This window comes from Drosophila elegans, unplaced genomic scaffold (genome assembly GCF_018152505.1).
Source record: "Drosophila elegans isolate 14027-0461.03 unplaced genomic scaffold, ASM1815250v1 contig_208, whole genome shotgun sequence".
Classification (NCBI taxonomy): domain Eukaryota; kingdom Metazoa; phylum Arthropoda; class Insecta; order Diptera; family Drosophilidae; genus Drosophila; species Drosophila elegans.
The window spans coordinates 17846804-17868594 of NW_024545578.1; the positions used below are offsets into that span (position 1 = coordinate 17846804).

Sequence of the window (21791 nt, forward strand, 5' to 3'; positions counted from 1 at the left end):
AAACCATTTTATTTGTTACTTTTAATTTATTTATTAATATTAATATTAATAATTATTTAAAGAGTTTTTATTTAATTCTTGCTAGTAAAAATACACAGGCTTTGTCAGGGATATTTTACTGTACTTACTAACCAGCTCAGGTTGCCGACCAGTTTTGGTCACCAAATTTGACAACATTTGCCAATATTTATGAATTATTTTATGTTATGTGCTATATATTACAAATAGCTTGTTTCGGGCAACTATAGTTAACAAGTTTGACTGCTCCATTGCAGAGTTGCCCAGCCGCAGACGACGCGATCCAGGTGCAGTTCCCGCTCCCGATTCCGATCCCGATCTAAATTCAGATCGATGTGGCCGGAGCCCACTGACTGAGGTCCGCCCGAAGGTAGAAAATGGTGGACGTTTACCAGGATGCCAGCAGCACGCTGCGCTCCGTGTTTCCCAACTCGCGGCTGGACTCGCTGGCCGGAGTGGATCGCCGGGTGGAGAGTCAATTGGCGGGACCGCCGGATCCGGATGCAGTCACCACGCCCTCGAGCATTGGCTACAATCCGCTCAACGACGACGACTGGTGGGCCAATGCCATCGAGGTGGACACCTTCGACTCACCGCTGGCCTTCGATGCCAGCGAAAATGGACTGTGGAACGGACACTTTGTGCCGCCGCCGCCCCGCCCGCCCTTCCTGGATGAAAGCGTCGCCGCCGACGGCCTGACCACCTGTGATCTGTGCACGTGGGCATGGCAGCGGAATGCCTACTCCCTGGACGGTTCGATAGGTGAGTACTACCCTGCGTATAATCCAATACCTCCTCCTCGTCTCCTCATCAAGGGTACCGGTCCCTCTGCTCCTGTCGTTTTTCAATTAAAACTCCTTGCCAAGACAATAATCTGGCGGCCGTGCATCGATCGCTGATATCAATTTATCAAACTGATGTTGGGCGTGCGTGGCTCGATTGCTTTTCGGCAAGCAAGATGGAAAGACTCCTCCTTCGCCGATTTTTGCACTAAAAAAAGACAAATTTTATAATATTCTAAAAAAAATGTCATCAAATTAGACCACATCCCAATTATTTTTTTTATAATATTTAATCTTGTATAGAAGCAACAAACAACTTTTAAATGTATTATTTATTTTATATTTAAATATTATCTACTTTTGAAAAACTGAAAGACATAGATGCTATATATTTATTTATTTCTTATTAAATTTTTTCGTTAAAACCCAAGTGGAGTTTTCATAAATTTGTTGACTGTTGTAAACATATTTCCCCTCACTTCATGAATATTTTTTGTTAACATATTTCCCCTAATTTCTTGAATATTTTTTTAAGTGCACTTGCGTTTGCAAATTTAATTTGCACACATAACTCTTTGTGGCAGCTTTTGGTTTAGGCGTTGTTTCGCCAAAGTTTCGAGCCCGCGATCCGGGGATCCACCAGCACTATCGCCCCGGCACATCGCCAGTAATTTGTCTCTGCGCTTGTAAAAGAAACCAGGCGGTAAGAGAAGGGAAAAGCGGCGGCTTAGACGCGGAAAAGTTTATGAAAATATGAAGCAATGGGCGTGGGCCGGGGCAGATGGGAAAGATAGAATAAAGCCAGCCAGCAAGCTTTTTAATTTATCTGAGAACAAATGAAGCTAGTCAGAGGGGGAAACAAAGTCGATTGGCCAGCGGAAATTTGGGGAAATGCACAGCTAAATTAAACTCCTCAAACTCCAAATTAAAATCCAGCTTTCATTTACGTTAAATGCAAATTTTGCCCTAAGGCGAAATACCTGTTAGAACTCACCACATAACCCAAAAAATACTCGTAATAGCACAAAGCGAATAGCAAATGACCTCTGTCCATATGTTTATGATAAAGATGTGCGCGTGACACGAATGTTGGTAATGACAGTTGAAAATAACTTCAATTTATATACATAGCTCGAACATTTTTTACCACGAAAATACAAATCCAGGAAATATCTTTTATGAAACTAGTGAAAAGATTGTTAGTCGTGTCAGGATATTGTTATCGTATACATTATTTATTTCAAACATAACTCAAACTATTTTTCTTGTGGCAAAAAGTCGTAATAAGTCCAAATACTTCGTACTAAATTTAAAAATTTAAATATTACAGTTATTAAAAAACAGTGAAACTGATTTCAATACTACAAATTGTAATATTAAAATTTAAATTAAATAAAATGCTTTAAAATAACTTATTATTAAATCATTCATTTAAATTACTATGATTTTATATTTAACTAATATATTGAATATAAAATGTTGAATTCAATAGTCAGATATTATTTTTTTCCACTTTCATTTTTTTTCATTCACGAGCACCTCTCTGATAAACAATCCTCACTGTGGGATGGGATATGGCATGGCATTTAGCCGTTTGCCGTATTTGATTTCCAGGAATCGCTTTCAGGGCAAATTGAAGTCATTATACATAGTAAAACTCCACTGAGCTGAGGTCCGAGCTCCAAAACGCAGGCTGCGATGGGTGCCTTGCGTTATTAGGCTAATTATAGAGCCGGAGTGGAGCTAGTGGCGAAACATTTCAGCTTTTCAGTATACGTATATAAATGACTTTATTCATGCCGACTGGGCGACTGTTTGTCGCGCCGAATGTCTGGGATTTCCTGTGGGCCCAACGACGTGTCAACTAATTTGCAACACTCACCTGGACGTGGGGCACCACTTCCATGGAAGAACCTGCGGCAGCCTTTGGCAAATATTTTATATTTTTTGCAGTTTTTTTTTTTTTTGCTTTTTTTTGCGAAGGGATTAAGCCCGCTCTGAGAAGAGCCGCTGGAAAAAAATTTGACTAATGTCTTAATTTTGTGTTAGGTGTTTGCTGCGGTTCGTTTCAGTTTTAGGGTTCCAGTCATATCGGCTATGGCGGTACGCTACACCATGAATACTCCCTGAAAAAAAGCGGAAAAGTCGTGCCTGGACTGCAGCGAATGCCATTCACTTCGCTTCATCTCGTCGGGTCTCTAAATTGAGTTTTTGCATGTCGTGCCCATGTCTGGGGACTTTGCTTTGTTTCAGTCTATGTTTCTGCGGCTGTTTCGGTTCTCTGCCGCTGAATTGACAGCTGAATAAAATGTTATTATATTTACACCATAATTTGCATGGCAATTAATCAAATGGCATGCGAAATTCGACAACGGCCACGGAAAGGTAAAGGCAATCCCAGGCGACACATTTAGTTGGTGGGTGCCGAGGTATTTCTGGGAATTATTCTAACAAAGTTTCGAAGCGAAAACAAAAAGCAAACCAAACAAGTTTCGACCCGCCTAAATGTCTTTATTAGGAGTTCAGCTGGCTGAAAATGGAGCTCGTTAGGGTGAGCAAAAAACGAGGTATGAGATTTATTTAAAAATGGATGCCTAGGCAATCGTTATTTTCGGGAACACGAAAGGAAATGTATAAAAGGTTTATATCAAATTAGGAAGTTTATCAAAAAATGTAAAGTTTTCTATTTAAAGTTTATAATTATTGACTCTACCATTTAATAAAATTTTTGATTCTTGGAAATATAATATTGAAATATGCTATTAAAGAATTAGTTTATTGGTTAAGATAAATATTTAATCCTAATTTAATATAAGGAAACCGGTTAGTTGTATCGCTAGCAAATGTTTTGCCTTTATGCGAAACACTTCCATTCATTGAACGATTTCAGCAATAGGATATCCCCATTTTTATGGCACTTCCTGCTAATTTAAGCCACTCGATTAGCCATTCTAGCCTCAGATGCTTTTGCTTTATGGCAGATTAAGTTAACCGCTAGATTAGTTCAACAACATATTTTCCATAATTTATGCCCCACTTTATGCCTCAAGTCGCACCCATAGCAATAACAAAACGAAAAAAATAGCATAAAGGGTAACAATTCTATATTCTGCAAATATTTACAGCAATTTGTGGCACAATAATAAAAATGAAAGGTCTCAGACCGAAGCCAAAGTCAAAGCAAATGAAACCAAACCAAAACCAAATGAAACCCAAAAAAGGACTCGTGCTTGACTTTGTGCGGCTGTTGAATAAATGTTTTATAGCAATAACAACGATATCAACAACATCAGGGGAACAATGAGGAAAAGGCAACGTTCGTCCAACAAAACAGCAGCTGTTGAGGTCGGCGGCTCCTTCCGCCTATTTTGATATTTTTATTGTGGCGGTGAAATAAATTCAAATAAATAAATTTAAGTTGCTGCTTTTGGTCGCATAAAGCATTACATGGCAACGAAACGAATTCTGAAGTTCTCGCCCTCCCATTCTGGTCCATTAGAGTCTTTGTACTGCCTACACCATAAATATTGAAGGACCATAGACGAAAACATTTATTGCCTGATTTATGCTAGCTCAACGAATTTCGAAAAGTTATTTCCCTACAATAACAGGATTAGTAAAACATATGATGCCATAAAAACTGGAGAGGAGAAAACGACTTAGAACTTTAACAGGTCCTTTAAATGTGATAAATGTATGCCTTTTATGTGCCTAATGCAATTAATAAGTAATTTTCTTAAAATGAAAAATGAAAATGATAAGCGTTTTTCTTCAGTGTTTAGAACATAAAGAATTTATTCTTATTTTCATTAATTGACTTTTAAGTTCTTGCAAAGACTTCGCTGAATTTAAATTTTATTAGACCTCTTTTGAATTGTTTTATGGCTTGGATTTAAATGTTAATCCATCTTCTTCCATCCGCAAACGAAAAATACAATATTTTCCGCTCCGACTGTGTTCACTGACCATTGGCCACTGCTCGTTAGCGCTAAGCTTTTGGCCAAATACATGACTAATCTGAAGATTATGAAATTTATGCAAAACCGCAAGAGACGAGATTCCTTTTTTTCGGCATCTGTTGTGAGATATTCCAACTGTAAGCGGAAATGAATGAGTTTTTGTAGAGTTTTTTATTTGTTCTTTCCACTTTTTGTGATGTACTACCTCGTGGTTCCTTCTGTGTGCTCTGAGTCGTATAATTGTTGCAGCAAACGCACTGTGGCCTGAAGCCATAAAAAGTAAACATAACACACAGCCCCCGAGGAGCTGAATGGAAGTGAGAAAACTTATTTGCTATTTTCATGGAATTTTCCATAATTTCTGCTTCGCTTGTTGCTGGAGTTTCCTCCTAGATTTTGTTCGCTTTTTTTGTGGTTTACCCCCACCAGTCATGCAAAAATGTTTTAAAAAGATAAACAAGAAACGCTCGGAAAGAGATCGAAAAATTATTATTACTGCCAGTGCATCAGAAAGATTATGATGGTACTGGTTCTGGTCTCTGTGGTGTGTGTCTTTTTATGTGTGGGATTTTTTTTTTTCCATAATATTTTTAACTTTGTTTACATTTTGCATTTTTATTGTGGCGTCGTCGTGGAGCAATCCCTTGCTCAGTTTTGCTCCGCTTTTGTTCCTTTTTTAATCAATTAGGGCAAGACTTGCGTAGGGGGAAGAATCGGAGTCCCCGGGCAGAAAAATGAGATCGCAGCCCCGAGAAACGTGCTGGACCACACACACACACTGTATGATGAACTGAATAATGCGGGCGCAGAACTAATAGAATTGCTGAAATGCTGATTAAAATAGTTTTCACTTTTTAATTACAATTTATGAGTTTAATTTCGTGCCATTATTCCCGAGGCATCGTCTGGATCATTTTGTTACAGTGGCAAAATCAGCTTGATGATTTTCGATACCAATTTTCCCTTATCAATTAAAGAATTCGAAAGAAATCCTCAAAGTATCATATTTTTTTAATTATTGTCTAAAAAAAAGTAGCTGTATTGGTGTAATAATTATAAAATTAAATACAGTAACCCGTATACGAATTTGATATCCTCTATATATTTTAGATTTTACTTTAAACAAATATTTGTATATTTACTTCCAAAGGTTTCCGGCTAAAGAGTGTGAGTTTAGCAATATATTTATTGTTAAATGAAATCAAACTGAATTTTTGTTCTGTGTACTAATTATTGGTGGAACGATATCCGACTCCGTCGTTCAAGATCAAAGAGCCATCTCGCAAAACGTCAGACAAACATTGTCTCGTTCTCAAGCGACAACATCAAAGGAAACTGTAGACTCAGTTTTCCAGCTCCCAAACATAAACAGTCTCGAAGGGGGGAGCACACTCTATTTGTTGGCGGTAAAAAAAAAAAATTAAAAATCAATTTTTTTTACACTTCTCCCCCACAAAAACTCACAGCTCATTAGCAAAGGGGGGGAGGTGAAACAAAAAATAAAATAAAACCAAAACTAAATGAGCAACTTACGAAATTTTGCACCGAGGCGACAAATTCTGTCTGGTATATTTTTAGGGACTGAAAATCTAATTTACTAATGAGCCGTGAGCATTCGAGAAATGCACATAAATTTCGCCTAATTGAAAATCCATGCGCGGATAATTATGTGCGTCAGTCAGCATTAAATTTTCACCCGCTTGGGTGAAATTTTCGGGGAAAATTTGTTTTGTGGCTCTGGGGAAATCCAGTTGTTGAGTGGACCGGAGGTCAGAGTGAGTGACAGGAGGGTATGGGTGTCCAAAATGTAATCCAGGGAATTTATTTACTGGCCGCTTAAAGATGCACTTACAACATTTTTACCCAGCGGCTATATTCGGGAGAAATTCAATCAGCATTCCGCCTTGAGGCAATTTAATCATCTTCCCGCTTTAATGGCCATTCTTCTAACCACCAGCACACAGATGGCAGGCTAAACTCTCAACTTAGTGCTTTTGTTAGTGACCCCCAACTGCCATTCAAGTTGGTGCAAATTAAATTAAAATGTAGGTAAGCTGTGGCCGTTAAAGTCGAGACAAAAAGATCAGCGAGGCTGGCAATCAAACGAGATATAAATTAAAATGAATAAAATGCGGGAAAACGTTTCTAAGGCAGGTGGGAGTGTACACTGGTGTCTATTCATTGAAAAAAAAAAACCTCACCAGGTCAAAGATCATAAAATTTTTATGAACTGACAACGACAGCAACGACAACCGCCGCTCCTGTCCCCCCAACTCAATGTTTACTGTAACACCTAATGTTTAACTAATTTCAAATATGTTTTTACGACAGCCTACCTGGTCAGCCCTCAGAAAAAAGCCCGAGTTGTCCCGTTTTTATGAGGGAACGTTGCCTGTTCTACTGTTTAATTTTTGATTAGACGATCCGTGGCGTAGATAAGCCTCATGTAACTGTTGACTTTTTTTTGGGTCGTACCCCCAGTTTTTTATATGGTGATCGTGCCATGATATCAATCCACACTAAGAAAAAATTTGGATACCTAACTTCACTCCTAAAACGCATGACTTATTGCTCAAGAAATATATATAGAAAATCAATTTATAGAATTTTTCACGGAGACATGATTAAATAATTTTATATTTAGTTTATTTTTAAGATCTTTAAATTTATAAAAAATAGGTCTCCCATTTATTTTTAAGTGCAGGCCCATTCGCTCTGTTACATTTTGCATTTGCATAGGCGAGCGATATGAATCAACGAAAAACAGTAAAATGTCTCTCTTTTCGTCTCGTTTTCTACATTTTTTACGATTTGCCCCTTGTTTGTTTAATTGTCTTTTACTATGGCATTTAAGGTTGACTTTCGCTTTATTATTTAGGGATGTGTGTCATCAGTTCTCTTTTTTACCCACGGAGATATGATATACAGAAGAACTTTTGTACATGTTACGACCACGTTCGAAATACTTGAGATAGTTTTAATCGAAAATGGTAAAAAGTTTGATGGGAAAATAATCATTTGGTTGCATGAATTGATCCTTGAAAATCTTATATAAGCCATTAAATAGCAGCAAAGCTCCCCTGTGTAGGCCCCACCATACCACGGACCCTTTCCAAAACTATTAAAAGAATTTTGGAGCATATATATGGGATTAACCTAATGCGCCATATAAATAATCAGCTAGCCGAACCAGAATTTTCCATTTGCCTGAATAGAGTGGGCGTGTTTTATGCATTTTTCAAATGCCAATCCAAAAATAAAGAATCTTCTTGTTGGCTCATAAATAAAACATTTCATTTTTGTTAGCTTTAGGGGGCGCATAAAAAATATTTTTAACAATAAAAAAAACAGCTTTCTGCACCAATTAACATATCTCCTCGAGATATGAGGCATTTATGTGTCGCTGTTTCTTGGTAAATTCAAATTTGACTTACGCTTCATTAAATCACAAATTAGAATTTGTTTATTTTGGTTCGATCATAACCAAATGTTTTTACATTGGGCTAAAGTTTAGGGACTAATTGACTTTGCCTATAAAGTTCGCGGCTCACAAAAACACAGGCAAGATTTATGTTTGCCGCAAAGTTTTCGTGGAATTGCAAAGAGGCAAATATACGAAAACTAATTAAAATTCAACTTGGCAAAAAGTTTTCGCCTAAGCAATAAATATTGTAAAATATGTACTCTGCCACGCCCACGCCCCTCGTTTTACATCCGTTTCCTGGGAATGGGCACATTCCTACTTGGCTTTTCCTTGCGGTTCCATTTGTCATTCGAGTGCCAAAGTTTTTTGGTGGCAACTGGCAAAGCTGCCATTGATAGGTTCCCATTTGAAAGTTGCCAAATGTTGCCAGGGCTAAGACTCAAGGAAAACTTGGTAAATTCTGTCCAAGAATAAAGTAATACAATTAATCAGTCTTTGGGTTAACTCAAACTAATGAGAAGTCTGCGAGGAAAACATTTAGTTTGATAAATTGCGTTCATTTGAATAGGGCTGCAAGGATCCCATATCGTTGAACAATTAAAATCCAGGCCCATGAATCTTGTTCCACAACCCGAAAGAAATCGAAACTCATTTCAAGAAGCGACAACAAAACACCTGAGCATTACACAAGCATTTATCATGCGGCACTAAAAGTCAAACAGGAACTGGAATTTTATTTACCCGTCTAGCCATGGGTGTGTTACCTGGCTTAGCTACGGGGTGCCCTCGAAGAAAAGGACAACCTAAGAGACTAGGTGAAATGTTTGCCCCAGAACGCGTGTGATAAACCTAATGAGCAAAGGGCACTTGGGAAACTAACGATAACGATCGGGAAAACGCTTGCCTTTTGGAAACCGAAGAACAGAACAACTGAGAAAATCGTGTGCCGTGTGGCATATAAAAACTGTTGTCACTTCATTGCCATGACATTTAAATATTTCAATTTGTGATACAGCGAATCGAATGCCTAAAAGGTTTCCTCTTTCTGGAGAAATAGCCCCACGAGATATAAAATTCAATTAAGACATTTCAACATTAAATGAGCCGCCAAAAGCGAAGAGCTACGAATGAAGTGGCCCAGTGAAATATTTGAGAAATATGCATGAGAGATTCTCGGACATAATTCAGCTTCTAAATAATTACATGAATGTTTAGTAGATAATTTGTTGGCATTGTTATGCAAATTCAGTTCGGCACGAAAAGGAGCGAAGAGTTGCAGCCATAATTGAGACATTTGATTGTATGGAAATGCCATCCACGTTCTGGATACCATCGCATATTAAATGAGAATTAAAAAAAAAAAATGCCACGGCTTTGGCTTCTCCTTATTAATAATGATAACTCTTATGTAGATTTTGTTTATACCTTCTTTTTTGTCGGTTTCAGTTTTCAGTCTGTTAGTTTGACAAACGGCGGGGGCCGAAAAAATTCCCTTTTGTCTCTGCTTAATTTGCCTGGCTTCTTTGCGATCCGATCGCTATCAAGTCGAATAATGCCTAATTTATGTGGCAACTCTGGTCGGTATTGACTTATGCCTGCCAGCCCTTTTATATCACTCTCTTTTTTTGGGTTGTTCCACAAGCGTGTTAATGCACTAATTGTTTTTGGCAATTAATCAATTTTTATGTGGGAGAAAAGTTTCTGTCTCTCGTGCCGCAAACAAATAAATAATAATTTACGTTGACATTACATTAATCCAATGCAATGTCTAGGCCAGAAAACTTCAACGCGCTACAACATTTCCCAGAGCGGATCCCAGTTGTTAAATTGAATTTCCTTGCTCTTTTGCATAATTGAATTTACTCTCGCCGGGTATGGTTTGGTTCGGTTCGTTTCTATCTTCTGTGACAGTCAACAGATTTTGGCTTTTACTTGCCAAGTCAAAGGCATTTAATGGCATTATGCCAATATGTATCTGCAATGGGTGCCAAACGACAAGGGGTGTTCCATTTGCCTGGCTGAAATGTTACAAACAGCAGTGAAAAAATTGGAGTAATCAAGACCGGCAAAAAAACTTGGCAGACAGTTCGTTGGCAGCATTTTTAAGTAAAAAGTTTAGGCCTCTTGGAGTTTCGGTCGCGAGAGGTTAAATGTAAGGTAGTTTTAAGATAAAAATGCAGATTATTGATACCTCATTCATGATAAGACACTGTCTTAATCAAATTGTATAAGACCGTTAAGACATCGTTAAATGTTGGTATTAAAATATATTGGTATTATAATTGGCACTAACATTTGTCAATGTCTTATCGTTGATTATTTTGGTTATGGGTCAAGAATTTTTATAAAAATATTATTTTATTCTGTTCCTTAAACCAGGGAGGCTACCCTCCCCTTTTAATCTCACTACTTCTATAATAAAACCAATGGTCTTTATTGTACCTTTGACAAATAAATTTGAAAAAAAGCACCCCCGCAACCGAAAAAATCCATGTGCAGTTCAGTAAATTACCAACAACACCACTTGCCACTGCGGTAAAATTAAGTCATTAAATATACAAAAAAAAAACACAGAGCACTGAAAAACACTGAATAAACAATGGCTAATGATGGCCACAGTAGCCAGTTTCTCGCACCTGCCACGAAAAAAAACTGAGGAAAAAACGCAGAAAGGTAATTTTCCAACAGGGTAGCAACTGGAATATCGTGTGGTATTGACCACAAATTAACAGTTGTAACCAAACGCAAAACATTGGCCATAAAAAATGTTACCAACTCGTCTGCAGTGCGTAATTACGGTGCACATTACCAGCACACGGGGATACACATTTGCACTTAATTGTGGCGCTTAATTAGACCAAAAAGGTGCAGACTCAGGCAGACAGACACAAAACCCAAAGCCCAAAAACCATACAATGGCCCAGAGCAACTGACGAGTGTTGAGTGGTGTTTGAAGAGTGTTTCACATGCAATTCAATTCAAATGTATTTACATGACATCCCACTCCGGGATTGACAACTCAATTTCGCTTTAATTGTTTGTGCACGTAATTGTTGTTATTGCTGGTAGCGAAAAGGATTTCTCGTTGCGCTAATGACACTTTGTAGCTCCCGGCTCCGCATCCCCGCAATTAACTTAAGTAAGTTGGTTAAGCCAAACGAAAAACGAACAGAAAAACCAAAAATCCCTAAATTTGCTGAAATTGTTTGCGAAATTCCTGTGAGCCGAACTTCTGTTGAAAATGTTCGGCATATGTCGCATCTTTGCCTTCATTCCCAATCCACAATCCACATTTCGTATCTGTATCTTGTATCTGGTGGCGCCGCCGCTGGGGGTCCTGTCAGTCCCCCTCCCCACCTCCTCCACCCCCTGCCTTTTGCCCCCTTTTTTCGATGTCTCTGCGCCTGCGCATTCAGTTTAATTTTTATTTCATTTTCGCTGACAATTTGCAGCCGCTGACCAGCAAACAAACAACAAAAAAAACCAAAATATATATATAAAGGCAGGGCAAGAAAAAAACATTTTTTCAGTGCGTTTTATTTAACGACTTTCAGTCCGGACGCATGTTGCACTTTGCTGTTGTTGCTGTTGTTCATTTGATTATCGCCACTGTCGCCATGTAATTTATTATATTGGCTTAACCGAGTACGCAACCTGGCCCTCTTTTTTATGGCTTTAACCTTTGGGCAACCGACGCGTTGCTGACATTATTTAATTTGTCATTTAATTTTTGTTCGCCTTTTTTGGCGCTTTCTTTTGGGAATCGAGTTTTTTTTCGACCATATGTTCCCTCTTCAACATTTGTAAGAATGTTCGGTAAGGAAATATCCGTATAAATGCAGTGACAGATATATGTGCATCTGGGAGGTGTGTTTGACTCCTGACACACATCTGTTATTTCCTTTAAAGTTATGGATATGGCTTTGAAAGGTTATAATTTTCGAACATTCAATTTCTTTGTAAATCATGTAATGTACAAATCTGCCAAAAGCGTATGTGTGTTTGTTTATATTTTGCATATTGAAAATTGATAATTTATTAACCACAATTTTAATCCGTGCCCAAAGATAATTAAGTAGATGCAATATTATTCATTCGATTTTAAAAACATATTTTATGATCTTCTCATAAAAATTAAGCTTAAGGTAAATAAAACTTTCAATTTTTTCATATTTAATTTATTGAGTAAATTCGCTTACCGTTTTAATCTTCTCCGGGCCGCTTGATTAATTATCTCGAATTTAATTCAAATCGACATATCGCCCACCTTCGGCGCACAAAAATTCCAATGCCAAAAAAGTCGCTAAATCATTTCTTAATTGCTCAATTTGAAAACAAATGCGACCATTTAATTTAATTGTGTGGACTGTTAATTGAGTCGTAGTTTGGCCAGCCGATGCCTTTTATTTCTGCACGAATGCAGCCCCCCGGCCACGCCCCCTGCCGCCTCGATACGTTGTTAGATAATGCCAGGGAAACTTGTTGTCTGTGTGCCCGCCTGTTCATTTTCGGCATTTTTGGGCAGGCAATTAAATCCAAAACAAAAAAAAAACACAAAAATAAAAACAAAAATGAAAACTGCGACAGTTTTCGGGGCTCAAATGCTCAGCTGCATTGCCGTGGGCCGGGGATTTTAATGATTTACAGCAGTAGCTGGACTTTACCGGCTCTCCCACTTCGGCAGGTGGGCCAAGCCGTGTCGAAATTTGCATATGCATAAACCGCATTATGCGATAATGTGCAATAAACGTCGCAGAATCGAAATTATGTCGCTTGCTTTCGGCATATTTGAGATACAAGCCTGTTAACTCCGTCGATAAGTCGAATTCGAGCCATAAGAAGGTGGAACCATAAATCTTGAGAGCATTTGGCCGAAACGCATCATCAATCATTTCGGCATGCAGATCGATTATTACAATTGCCGACAGACAGACAGACAGATAGACAGATACATACCGTGAGCTTGTGAGCTTGTGAGTTGTGAGTTGGCGGCGGTTGCATCTGCGGGCCCTCATTTGTATCTGATGGATGTATCTGCAGTAACCTCCTGCTGCTGCTGCTGCTGTTGCATGCACAGTTTCGCGGAAAACTTCGGCACAGCTGCAGCAGCATTTGCTCGTGTCAAGTCCTAAAAGTTCCGAGAAATGCTAAAAACCACTGGCCGCTGTTCATGTTCTATGCCAAAAACCAAAAAAAAACATGTATAGGTATATACAAAAATAAACTGAAGTCCATTGTCCGGCACGAAATTATTTTAATGAGTTGCCAATTAGGTCCGAAAGACCACTGAAATAGATCAGTCAGGGAGGAGAGACTGCTAATAAATACCTGTAAGTAAATACCTGTAAGTGAATACTTGAAATCAGGCCGAGTGCGTAGAGCGGTGAGCTGCGCACACCTGTTGACTGTTCACTGCCAGCGAGTGGCATAAATACGAGTTCGAGTGGCTGGCTAAAAGGGTCCCCATCCCGTCCTCGGATCGGATGGAGCTTGATGTTTTAGCTATTTACGAGTCTTTTGGGGAATTACATTCACATCGGCCCCTGACAGCATCCGACAGGCCAAAGTCCTTGGTCCAAAAGCTGGGGGAAATGCTGGAATGAGCTGGAATGCAGATGTTGCATGCGATATCGCCTGAAAAAAAATATGCAAATATGCATGAGTCATCCCAAGATATGAATAAAATTAAATTATATAAACAATTATTAACCTCAAAAATAACTAACGTTTTTAGAAAACTATTAAATGCTAAAAAAAACACTTAAAAGGCCTTTGATATTTGCTACAAGCCATTATTTGTTATTCTACTACATTATGAAACTGTACTTTGTGAAATTTGGTATTTCGCAAATTATTTTTCTAGCGAAGTAATTTTATTTTTTAAGCCAACAATAAACCTAAAATATGAATACAAAAATACTACTACATATATAATATTTATGACAGTCATTATTATTCCGTTAAACTTCAAGTAATGGCGTTAAACCAACAATAAACATAAACTATGAATGCAAAAATACAACTTCAAATAAAATATTTAGGACTGTCAGTACAAATCTGTTTGAAAATAAGCATTGCTTTGCTCAAATTTTTAAGTTATTTTTAAAAAAGTAATTTGAAAAAATATTATAATTACCTATTTGCTTTAATGATTGCGTTTTATGGGTATTTAAGATGTTTGTTCTAGCTAATAATAATTCGAAAAGCAGTCAAGCAAAAATCTATAAAAACTTATTTAAGGCAATTTTAATTAAAGGAAATCCGCGTATGGGTAATCCATTTTTCGAACCAGTGAGTTGTTAATTTTAATGCAAATCAGCTTAGTTCTTTTTTTTTTGTTTTTCTACAGTTTAGCTCACGCATAGAAGTCATGTGGCGAGGCTCAGACACAAGTCGGTAAAATGCTTTATTTCTTTTCTCTTAACTCGTTAGTTCAATTATCAAGTGGAGCTCCTCGTTATTCTCATTTCATTTTCTCTGCCTTTGTCTTTTTTTTCCCCATTTTTTTGTTTAACACTTTCTGAGGCGCCGCTTATTAACGCGTTTCCTGCTCACCACGCCCACATCCTCAATTCAAGCGAAAATTGCTTTTCACTCGCTCCCATTCTGTTTGTTATTAATTACCCAGTTTCCAAAGACGTTATGCATCTACCAGTCTTCGAGGTACCCAGTTTTGAAGCTGCCTCTTCTTTATATTTTGGCCAATTGAATTATAACGAAGCGAAGACAATGAAAGGGGAGATTCGTCGTAAGGAAAGGAGCGCTGAAAAAACATAATGGCGTTTGCTTTCATTATAGCACCGAGCATAGTATAAATATTTAAGCAACTGGCAATGAGATAACAAACGATGAGGGGTGGAGGGTGGAGGCGGGTCGGGGAGTCAGTAAATTTATAAGCGCGAAAATGGGGTCAATTTCGAAAGGGGGAGGCGTGAGGCAGGAGTACAAGGCAAATGTTGATAGTCCATTCATCAGTTAGTAGCGGCTAAATTACGTTCATTTTGCTGGCCACCCTTCTGTTTTTGTTTGTTAATGCCCTAGGAAAGAGTTTAAGGAGTTACAGGTGAAATTTGAGCAACATTAGAGAAAAAGGGGTCAAGGTAAACTATGACGTAACTAAAGGAAAAGTAAACCTTCTTATAAATTGCAATAATAAAGGAACAGAAGCTCTATAGCATAAACAAAGGAATATGCCTTACGGTAACATAAATAAGGCAGTTAATTAAAATGTATATTGAGGATTGGTATGAACACAGAAAATATATATGGATAGATTTATTATAAGCTAATATATGTAATTTTGTCATACATTTTTGTAGAAACAAAGAGTATTAATATTTCAACCTTTTCCTTCTTTGTGCAATCTGTTTATTTCATCTTCAATTTCGCTTCGGCTTTTATCAAAAGGATATAAAACATAGCGTAGAAAGGCTAAAGGCGGGCTGAAATATTTATATGCGTGTTGATTTCTGTTTGCTGAATTTAACCTTTTTCCCCTTTATATGGCCGACTGGCCGATGCCCACTTAGAGATAACAGACTAGGCGAAAAAGGGTCAAAAACGCAGCAGCATGTGTTGGGCAGTCGGAAAGAGATACCAATATGGTGGATGGTCGATGGCGAGGAAATGCCCCCCCCACCCCAACCTTTGCCGCCCATTCACTTCCATTGCGCGCCTCATTTAACTGCGGTCATAAATATTCTAAATCACCAGCGGGGGAAGCGACGTTAACGGCGACGTCAGCCTCAAGTTGTTAAGATAATAAAGTTTGTAATTAATTTTGCATCGTTAAATGCGCCGTACATATGTAAGTGAGCATTTAAGAAAATTTAAACCGCTCGCCAGTTGAATTGAAGACTCAGTATTAGCGAGAGCGAATTTAATTGCCACCCAGTCACCGCAGGTCCAGTCCTAATTGACTTTACTCACGAATTGAAAAGCTCCGTCTGTTCATAGGTCTAAACACCTCTAAAACGAGGTTTTGCACATCCCCTTTAAAGATGTAATATATTTTTTTTAGAATTTTTACAATTAAATGGGATGAAAGACATCTAAAATATTTACAAGAACTAAATTTGTTTAGTGTATTACTAACATTATATCAGGAAGTGACTGACAAAGATATTGTTATTTTATACCACTAGACAAACAGAATTTAATTATAAGCAGCCAACGAGCTTACGGTTCTAAAATGTGTGCGACCACTGTACCCTTATTTATATACATAAATTCACGTTATAATACATATTTCATACTCCACTACATGTTCCATTCATATTCATAACTTTTTATGAATTCATCATCTTTATCGCCATCGCTCCATAAAAATTGCATAATCATAAAAAGGCTGATCAGCCAGTTTTACTATGCTCATTACACACACACGCTTTAGATTTATCTACGCTTATTTTCATTAACAATTTCGTTTTTGGCTTCCTCTTTTGCAGAAACCGCCGGTGAACTTGGATGGGCATTCACCCTAATAATAGTTTCAATCATATCGGCTCTCATAGGTGCTATTGTAATGGTCATAGTTCTAAGATGTAGAAGGTAAGTCGAATGTATATGTGCTAATATTAGTTTATTTACTACTACAATACTTTCTCTCATGTGACGTAAGCTAGTCAAATATCGACCAAAAAAATGTACGATCTTCCCAAAGGCCACATCAAAAATTTCTAAACATGGAGACGCAAGCGTCACGAAACAAATATTAATTTATAACAAGTAAATTGTTTTTGGCCATTTAAGTTGTTTGTGGCACAACTGGCCATACATGGCAATTTCCAAATAACTTTGCGTACTTTCCTTAAACATGTTCAATTGCAAACGAAAAATAAATTCGAGTCTCCCCCTCGAGACCTCATAAATTGACCATTCAAAATTAATTGGCCAAAACAAGCGGCGAATAAATAAAAATGCAAATAATGAATAAACAGTCACATTTTGGCATTTAGCTAGAAAAATGCCGCAATTAGTCATGATAAAAACAGCAAAATACACACATGAGTTTGGAAGCAAAGAGAAGAGGACATTCAACTCTTAACCCCTTGACGACCCCAACGATCCGTCATGTTCCGGCGACGGCGACATTTACAACGCCAGACAAATTGAATATATTTACGTCGTATGGGGACTCCAGTCAAGTCTCATATTTGCGCGAATATCTGAGCTGTGGGATCTGTGTAACTATAAAGATTTACAATGCATTGCCCACACGGGCGGCACGAAGCGGCAACACCAGCAATTCAATTAAACGCCCACCAAAAAATAAATAAAACCTCTTAAGTGAGTCAACGGCATCGAAAGCAACAGCAACAGCAACGGCTGAGAATAATCGAAGCCGAAAACAAAGGAACATGAAATTGCTTTATTACTTAATTGCTCTTTAAGCGAAACACAAGCCGAAACATAGAGTTTTGGCCACAGGCGTTTCTATATGGCCAAAATCGAAGTTTTCGAGTCTATCAAAAGACCGTGAAGAGTGGGTCACACACTCCAATCGCTAGATATTTGCGATTTCGAGTACATTTAAATGGAGGGTGGAGGGGAGGTGGTTGACTTTGGGGAAGGGTACGGTGGTGCGGGGGCGGTACAGAACAACACACGCGAGTGCCAAATTAACAGAAATCTTTGTCCAATTCGATTGGTGGTTGCGCAGGCGCCGCGCTTGTTATTCAACTGCCGCCGTGGGCTTCCAGTTTGAAGTGGAAACGCTGGCCACATGTCGCGTCCAATTAAATTGTCATGTCGTCTTATTTGGCGGCATGTTTGCATAAAATTAATTTTGCAAATTATCCGCCCAAGCCAAAACAAACAAATGCGAAATGCGAGTTCAAACAGGAGTTGAAATGGAGTTGTTCGTATAGATGACTAAATGGATACGCTTTGAAAAGGGCAGGAAACTTGTTATTATTATGATTGATACATTTAATGATTTGATCGCTGTATAATCACCAATTATATTTTTATTTCTTTAATTGGCTTTAAGACACCTAATCAAATTTGATCTATTGGTCATACATTGCAAATCACCAGAAACTGTTAAGTCAAAAATTTGTTTTCATTTAAAACTATTTTATAATCAAGACAATTTAGAAAAAAAGTTTAAAATATTTTTTTATTTATTTTTTAAACTATTTTAACAGGGCAAGGACCATGTTGTCTATTCTTTAACTTCCTTTAGCCAATGTAAATATTTTATTATTAAACTTCAAGTTAAAATTAGCTAATCTTATAATTTATATATAAAATTTATATATATACAGATATAAAATATAATTTAAAAGATAATTGTTTCCTTCGTTAAAAAAATTTTAGTAACAGGAGATTGTAAGCCATGCTATTTAAAATCGAAACAATTTACATTTAAAAACTTTTTTGGGATGAATTGGTTATACATAGGTTAATTCGGAAAAATTGGGGGACATTGCAAAACAGATTTAAAAGCCCTATGACCTGTAATTTATTCAGTATTGTTTTAAGCAAAGCCAAGTTGTCTCAATCAAGTGGCGCTGGTCTCCTATTCTCACGCTTTTTGGACCAAATTTGATTTTGCATTAATCACCTGTTGACCCCCCCACTCGTCCGTCCCCCCGTCACCTGAATGTCACGGTGTTTGCCTTGCCGTCAGCCTTAGTCACTCATTTTGGGACTTGTTTTCGCAACCGTTTTGCGGTTTTTTAGCTTTTCAGTTTTCCAGTCCGTCGGTGTGTGGAGCATGTCACGTCGTGGTCGGACGTGTTGGCTGCCAAATTAGCAGCAATTACATGTAATATCGGTTACACTTATTTGCATATTGATGCAATTCTCGATCTGTTCGTAATGGTGCTATAAATTTGCTTGGCACATGTCCCCAGCAAGTCACCAGGTTTTGCATTTGTTTCTGTATTTCGCTCGACTTGATTTGTTTAGCTCGGCCACCGTATTGAGCTTAGGTCTTAAGTGGCACCTGCCATTCGGATTTAGTGTGCTTTTTTGACAATGTTTGCTCAACGTCTAGACGGGATAATGTCTTTCCAATGGTCACAGTAGCTTGTCGGAAAAATTTCAAAGTGCCAATGCAATTGAATCTTGTTTCTGACACTTGGATAATATTAAGGAGCGGTTGGAGTGGATTTTAATTACGCAAACTTTGTTTACATAAGACTTATTTTAAATAAATTTTAATTGACTATTTTCGTCAGACTAACAAAAAGTCAACCCCTTTCTTTTCTAGTTTTCCTACTTTAATGAACAACATTTAATCGAATTTATTCCCGATTTCTTTTTAATTTCTAATTGATTTTTGAATTTCATTAAAATAAAGTTACTTAATGTGATGACGTTTTGTATAAAAAGCTTTTTTAAACATATTGGATATAAATGATGTTAAAAATCTTTTAAGCATTAAAAAAATGTATTGAATAAACCACAACTTACCTTTCAAATATGAAATTATCTCTCTTAACTGTAATTATAAGTATTAACCTCTTTGATAGCTCTGACCCTTTTAATTCAATCTCTGCTTAAAAACTACACCTTTCTATATCGATTTTGGTTTAATATATCCAAGGCCCGTTCCGTCTTAAATTATTTTTTAGTTGGTCTTTTAGTTGCGAAAAACAAAAGTCAAGTTTAAACCGCTTAATGCATTTAAGACACAAAAAGGCGTGTTCAATTAGCATGCAAAAAACTCGATCAACCCCAAAAAAGGCTATTAAAAAAATCGAAACTACAAGCGCAGAAAATTGAACATAACGCGACGAAGGAAAATCGTAGGAAAAAAAGCTGAAAGACTCGAGCTAGGTAAATTAGCGCATAGCCAAGGCCCCCGAGACAGCGGCGACTGCTTGTTCAATTTAATTGAATTGAGGAGAACAAAAACTACAACTGAAATTTACTCTAACACTAAAAAAAAAAGAGAGAGAAAAACGAATTGGCAGTTGGGGCTCGAGTTGAGTTAACATTATAATCGATCAAGGCAAAGCGAGGGGAAAATGCAGCGCATGCCGCACTGCACTCAATCAAATCGGACAGACGGTTAATTGATACGCACAGATCGAATATATATATATATATATATCGAGAGGAATATGGCCATTTAGGCCCCAGGTTCGTGCCGTTCGATGTGACCCAGAAAAGCGGAGTCAGCAAGTGCAAATATGTAGTTTGGAAATGGAAAATGAAACGAAGTGGAAAATGTGCTCCAGAAAAAAGACATAGAAAGCATGGCAAACACCTGCTGATTTGTGAATTCGGGCACAAATCACTCAGGCCCAAGAAATGCAGTCTTCGAGCCGGTTTCAAATGCCAAAAACATCATCGATGATTTGGTTTTTTTTTTCTTTTGGGTATAATCTAATCGCAACAAATGGCGAATATGTTCCCTGGCTGCTGGATAATGCAATTCCGTTGTTGCCGGTGGATTTTATCGGTCCCAGCAGATACGTTGTATTAGCTTTATCGGCGTGTCAGTTCGCGTCACACGCAACTGGCTCTTATAGCATTTGCGTGGCCCAAGTTTGTGTCTTGAGTCATTCGTTCGCTCAAGTTTGTGTCCCAAGTCATTCGTTTTGGCATTTGCCATTTTGTCGCTCGACAAGTTTGACATTTACTTTATACTAATTTATGCCCGCCAGTCTATTAAAATTTTGTTTATTAATTGGTACACATTTTTTCTATTCTTATCTTTGCAGAATTAAATCAGCGAATGCCAATGGTAAGTGAACAAATGTTTTCTCTACTACAAGCTATTATTTAAATGAGGGGAGTGATTTGTTGGGGGTGCTTAAATGTATATTAATAGGATATCTATATTTATATATAGCCATTTATTAACTAGATAAGTTAAATGCAAACATAATTTACAATTCAGATTGCTTTACTTAGAAGAATACGAAGCTCAATTGTTATCTTATGTTAATAAAAAGGAACAGAGCCTGAAAATCTCTGCAACATAAGAAAATATTTAAGAACTTTTGTGAAACTCATAAAAACTGCATATATAATTTTAAATTAATTTTTCCCTTCCCATAAGAGCCCTCCGTCCAACGAATTTATCCCATTAATATCTCATTTCCTCAAAAAAGCCTGATCACTTTGACGTTTTTTGCCAGGCCTGATTAATTAGCCAAGCCAAGTCAGGTCAGGTTTTTTTTGTTACATCTGCTCATCATAGGGGCTCTTGCCTTCTCTTTGTATTTTCATTTCCATTTTTAATTGCATAATTCTGCCGTTGCATGCAATTCAAAGAAATCTTTCGTTCTGGACTTCAGTTCCCTTTTTTTTCCGTTGTGGCAACATTTTAATTTGTTTTCTGCGACTGTGGCAGAAGGAAGGCAAACTAACAAAATGAAGACAAATTTTTGACGACAATGCATGAACTTCACGTTCGTGCCACAAATCAGAGATGCTGCTGCTCCTCCTGCGGCAGTTGAAACCGAAATCGAGAGCCCTGGGGGATTATATTGCCTCGGGCTACGTGCCGGATAAAACTTTCGAGTAAAAGAAAATTTGTAGACAAATTAAGGCAAAGCCAAAACAATTGTCATGGCCGCAGACTTCGTCAAACACGTTTGAAAATCGTGCAAAATGGGGAGAGGCAAAGAGACTCTGTTTTTTTTTTTG

At 37.6% G+C, this 21791-nt stretch overlaps 1 protein-coding gene across 1 annotated transcript in view; it reads left to right on the top strand.

The window, feature by feature from the left end:
- Window positions 1–21791, top strand: part of LOC108142439 — a 66157-nt gene that overhangs the window by 38048 nt on the left and 6318 nt on the right. Inside the window, exons 3-5 of the mRNA XM_017266303.2 lie at window positions 276–780; window positions 16631–16733; window positions 20861–20883. Coding sequence (XP_017121792.1) covers window positions 396–780; window positions 16631–16733; window positions 20861–20883 — 511 coding nt within the window. The 5' untranslated portion in view covers window positions 276–395. The remainder of the gene's footprint in view (window positions 1–275; window positions 781–16630; window positions 16734–20860; window positions 20884–21791) is intronic.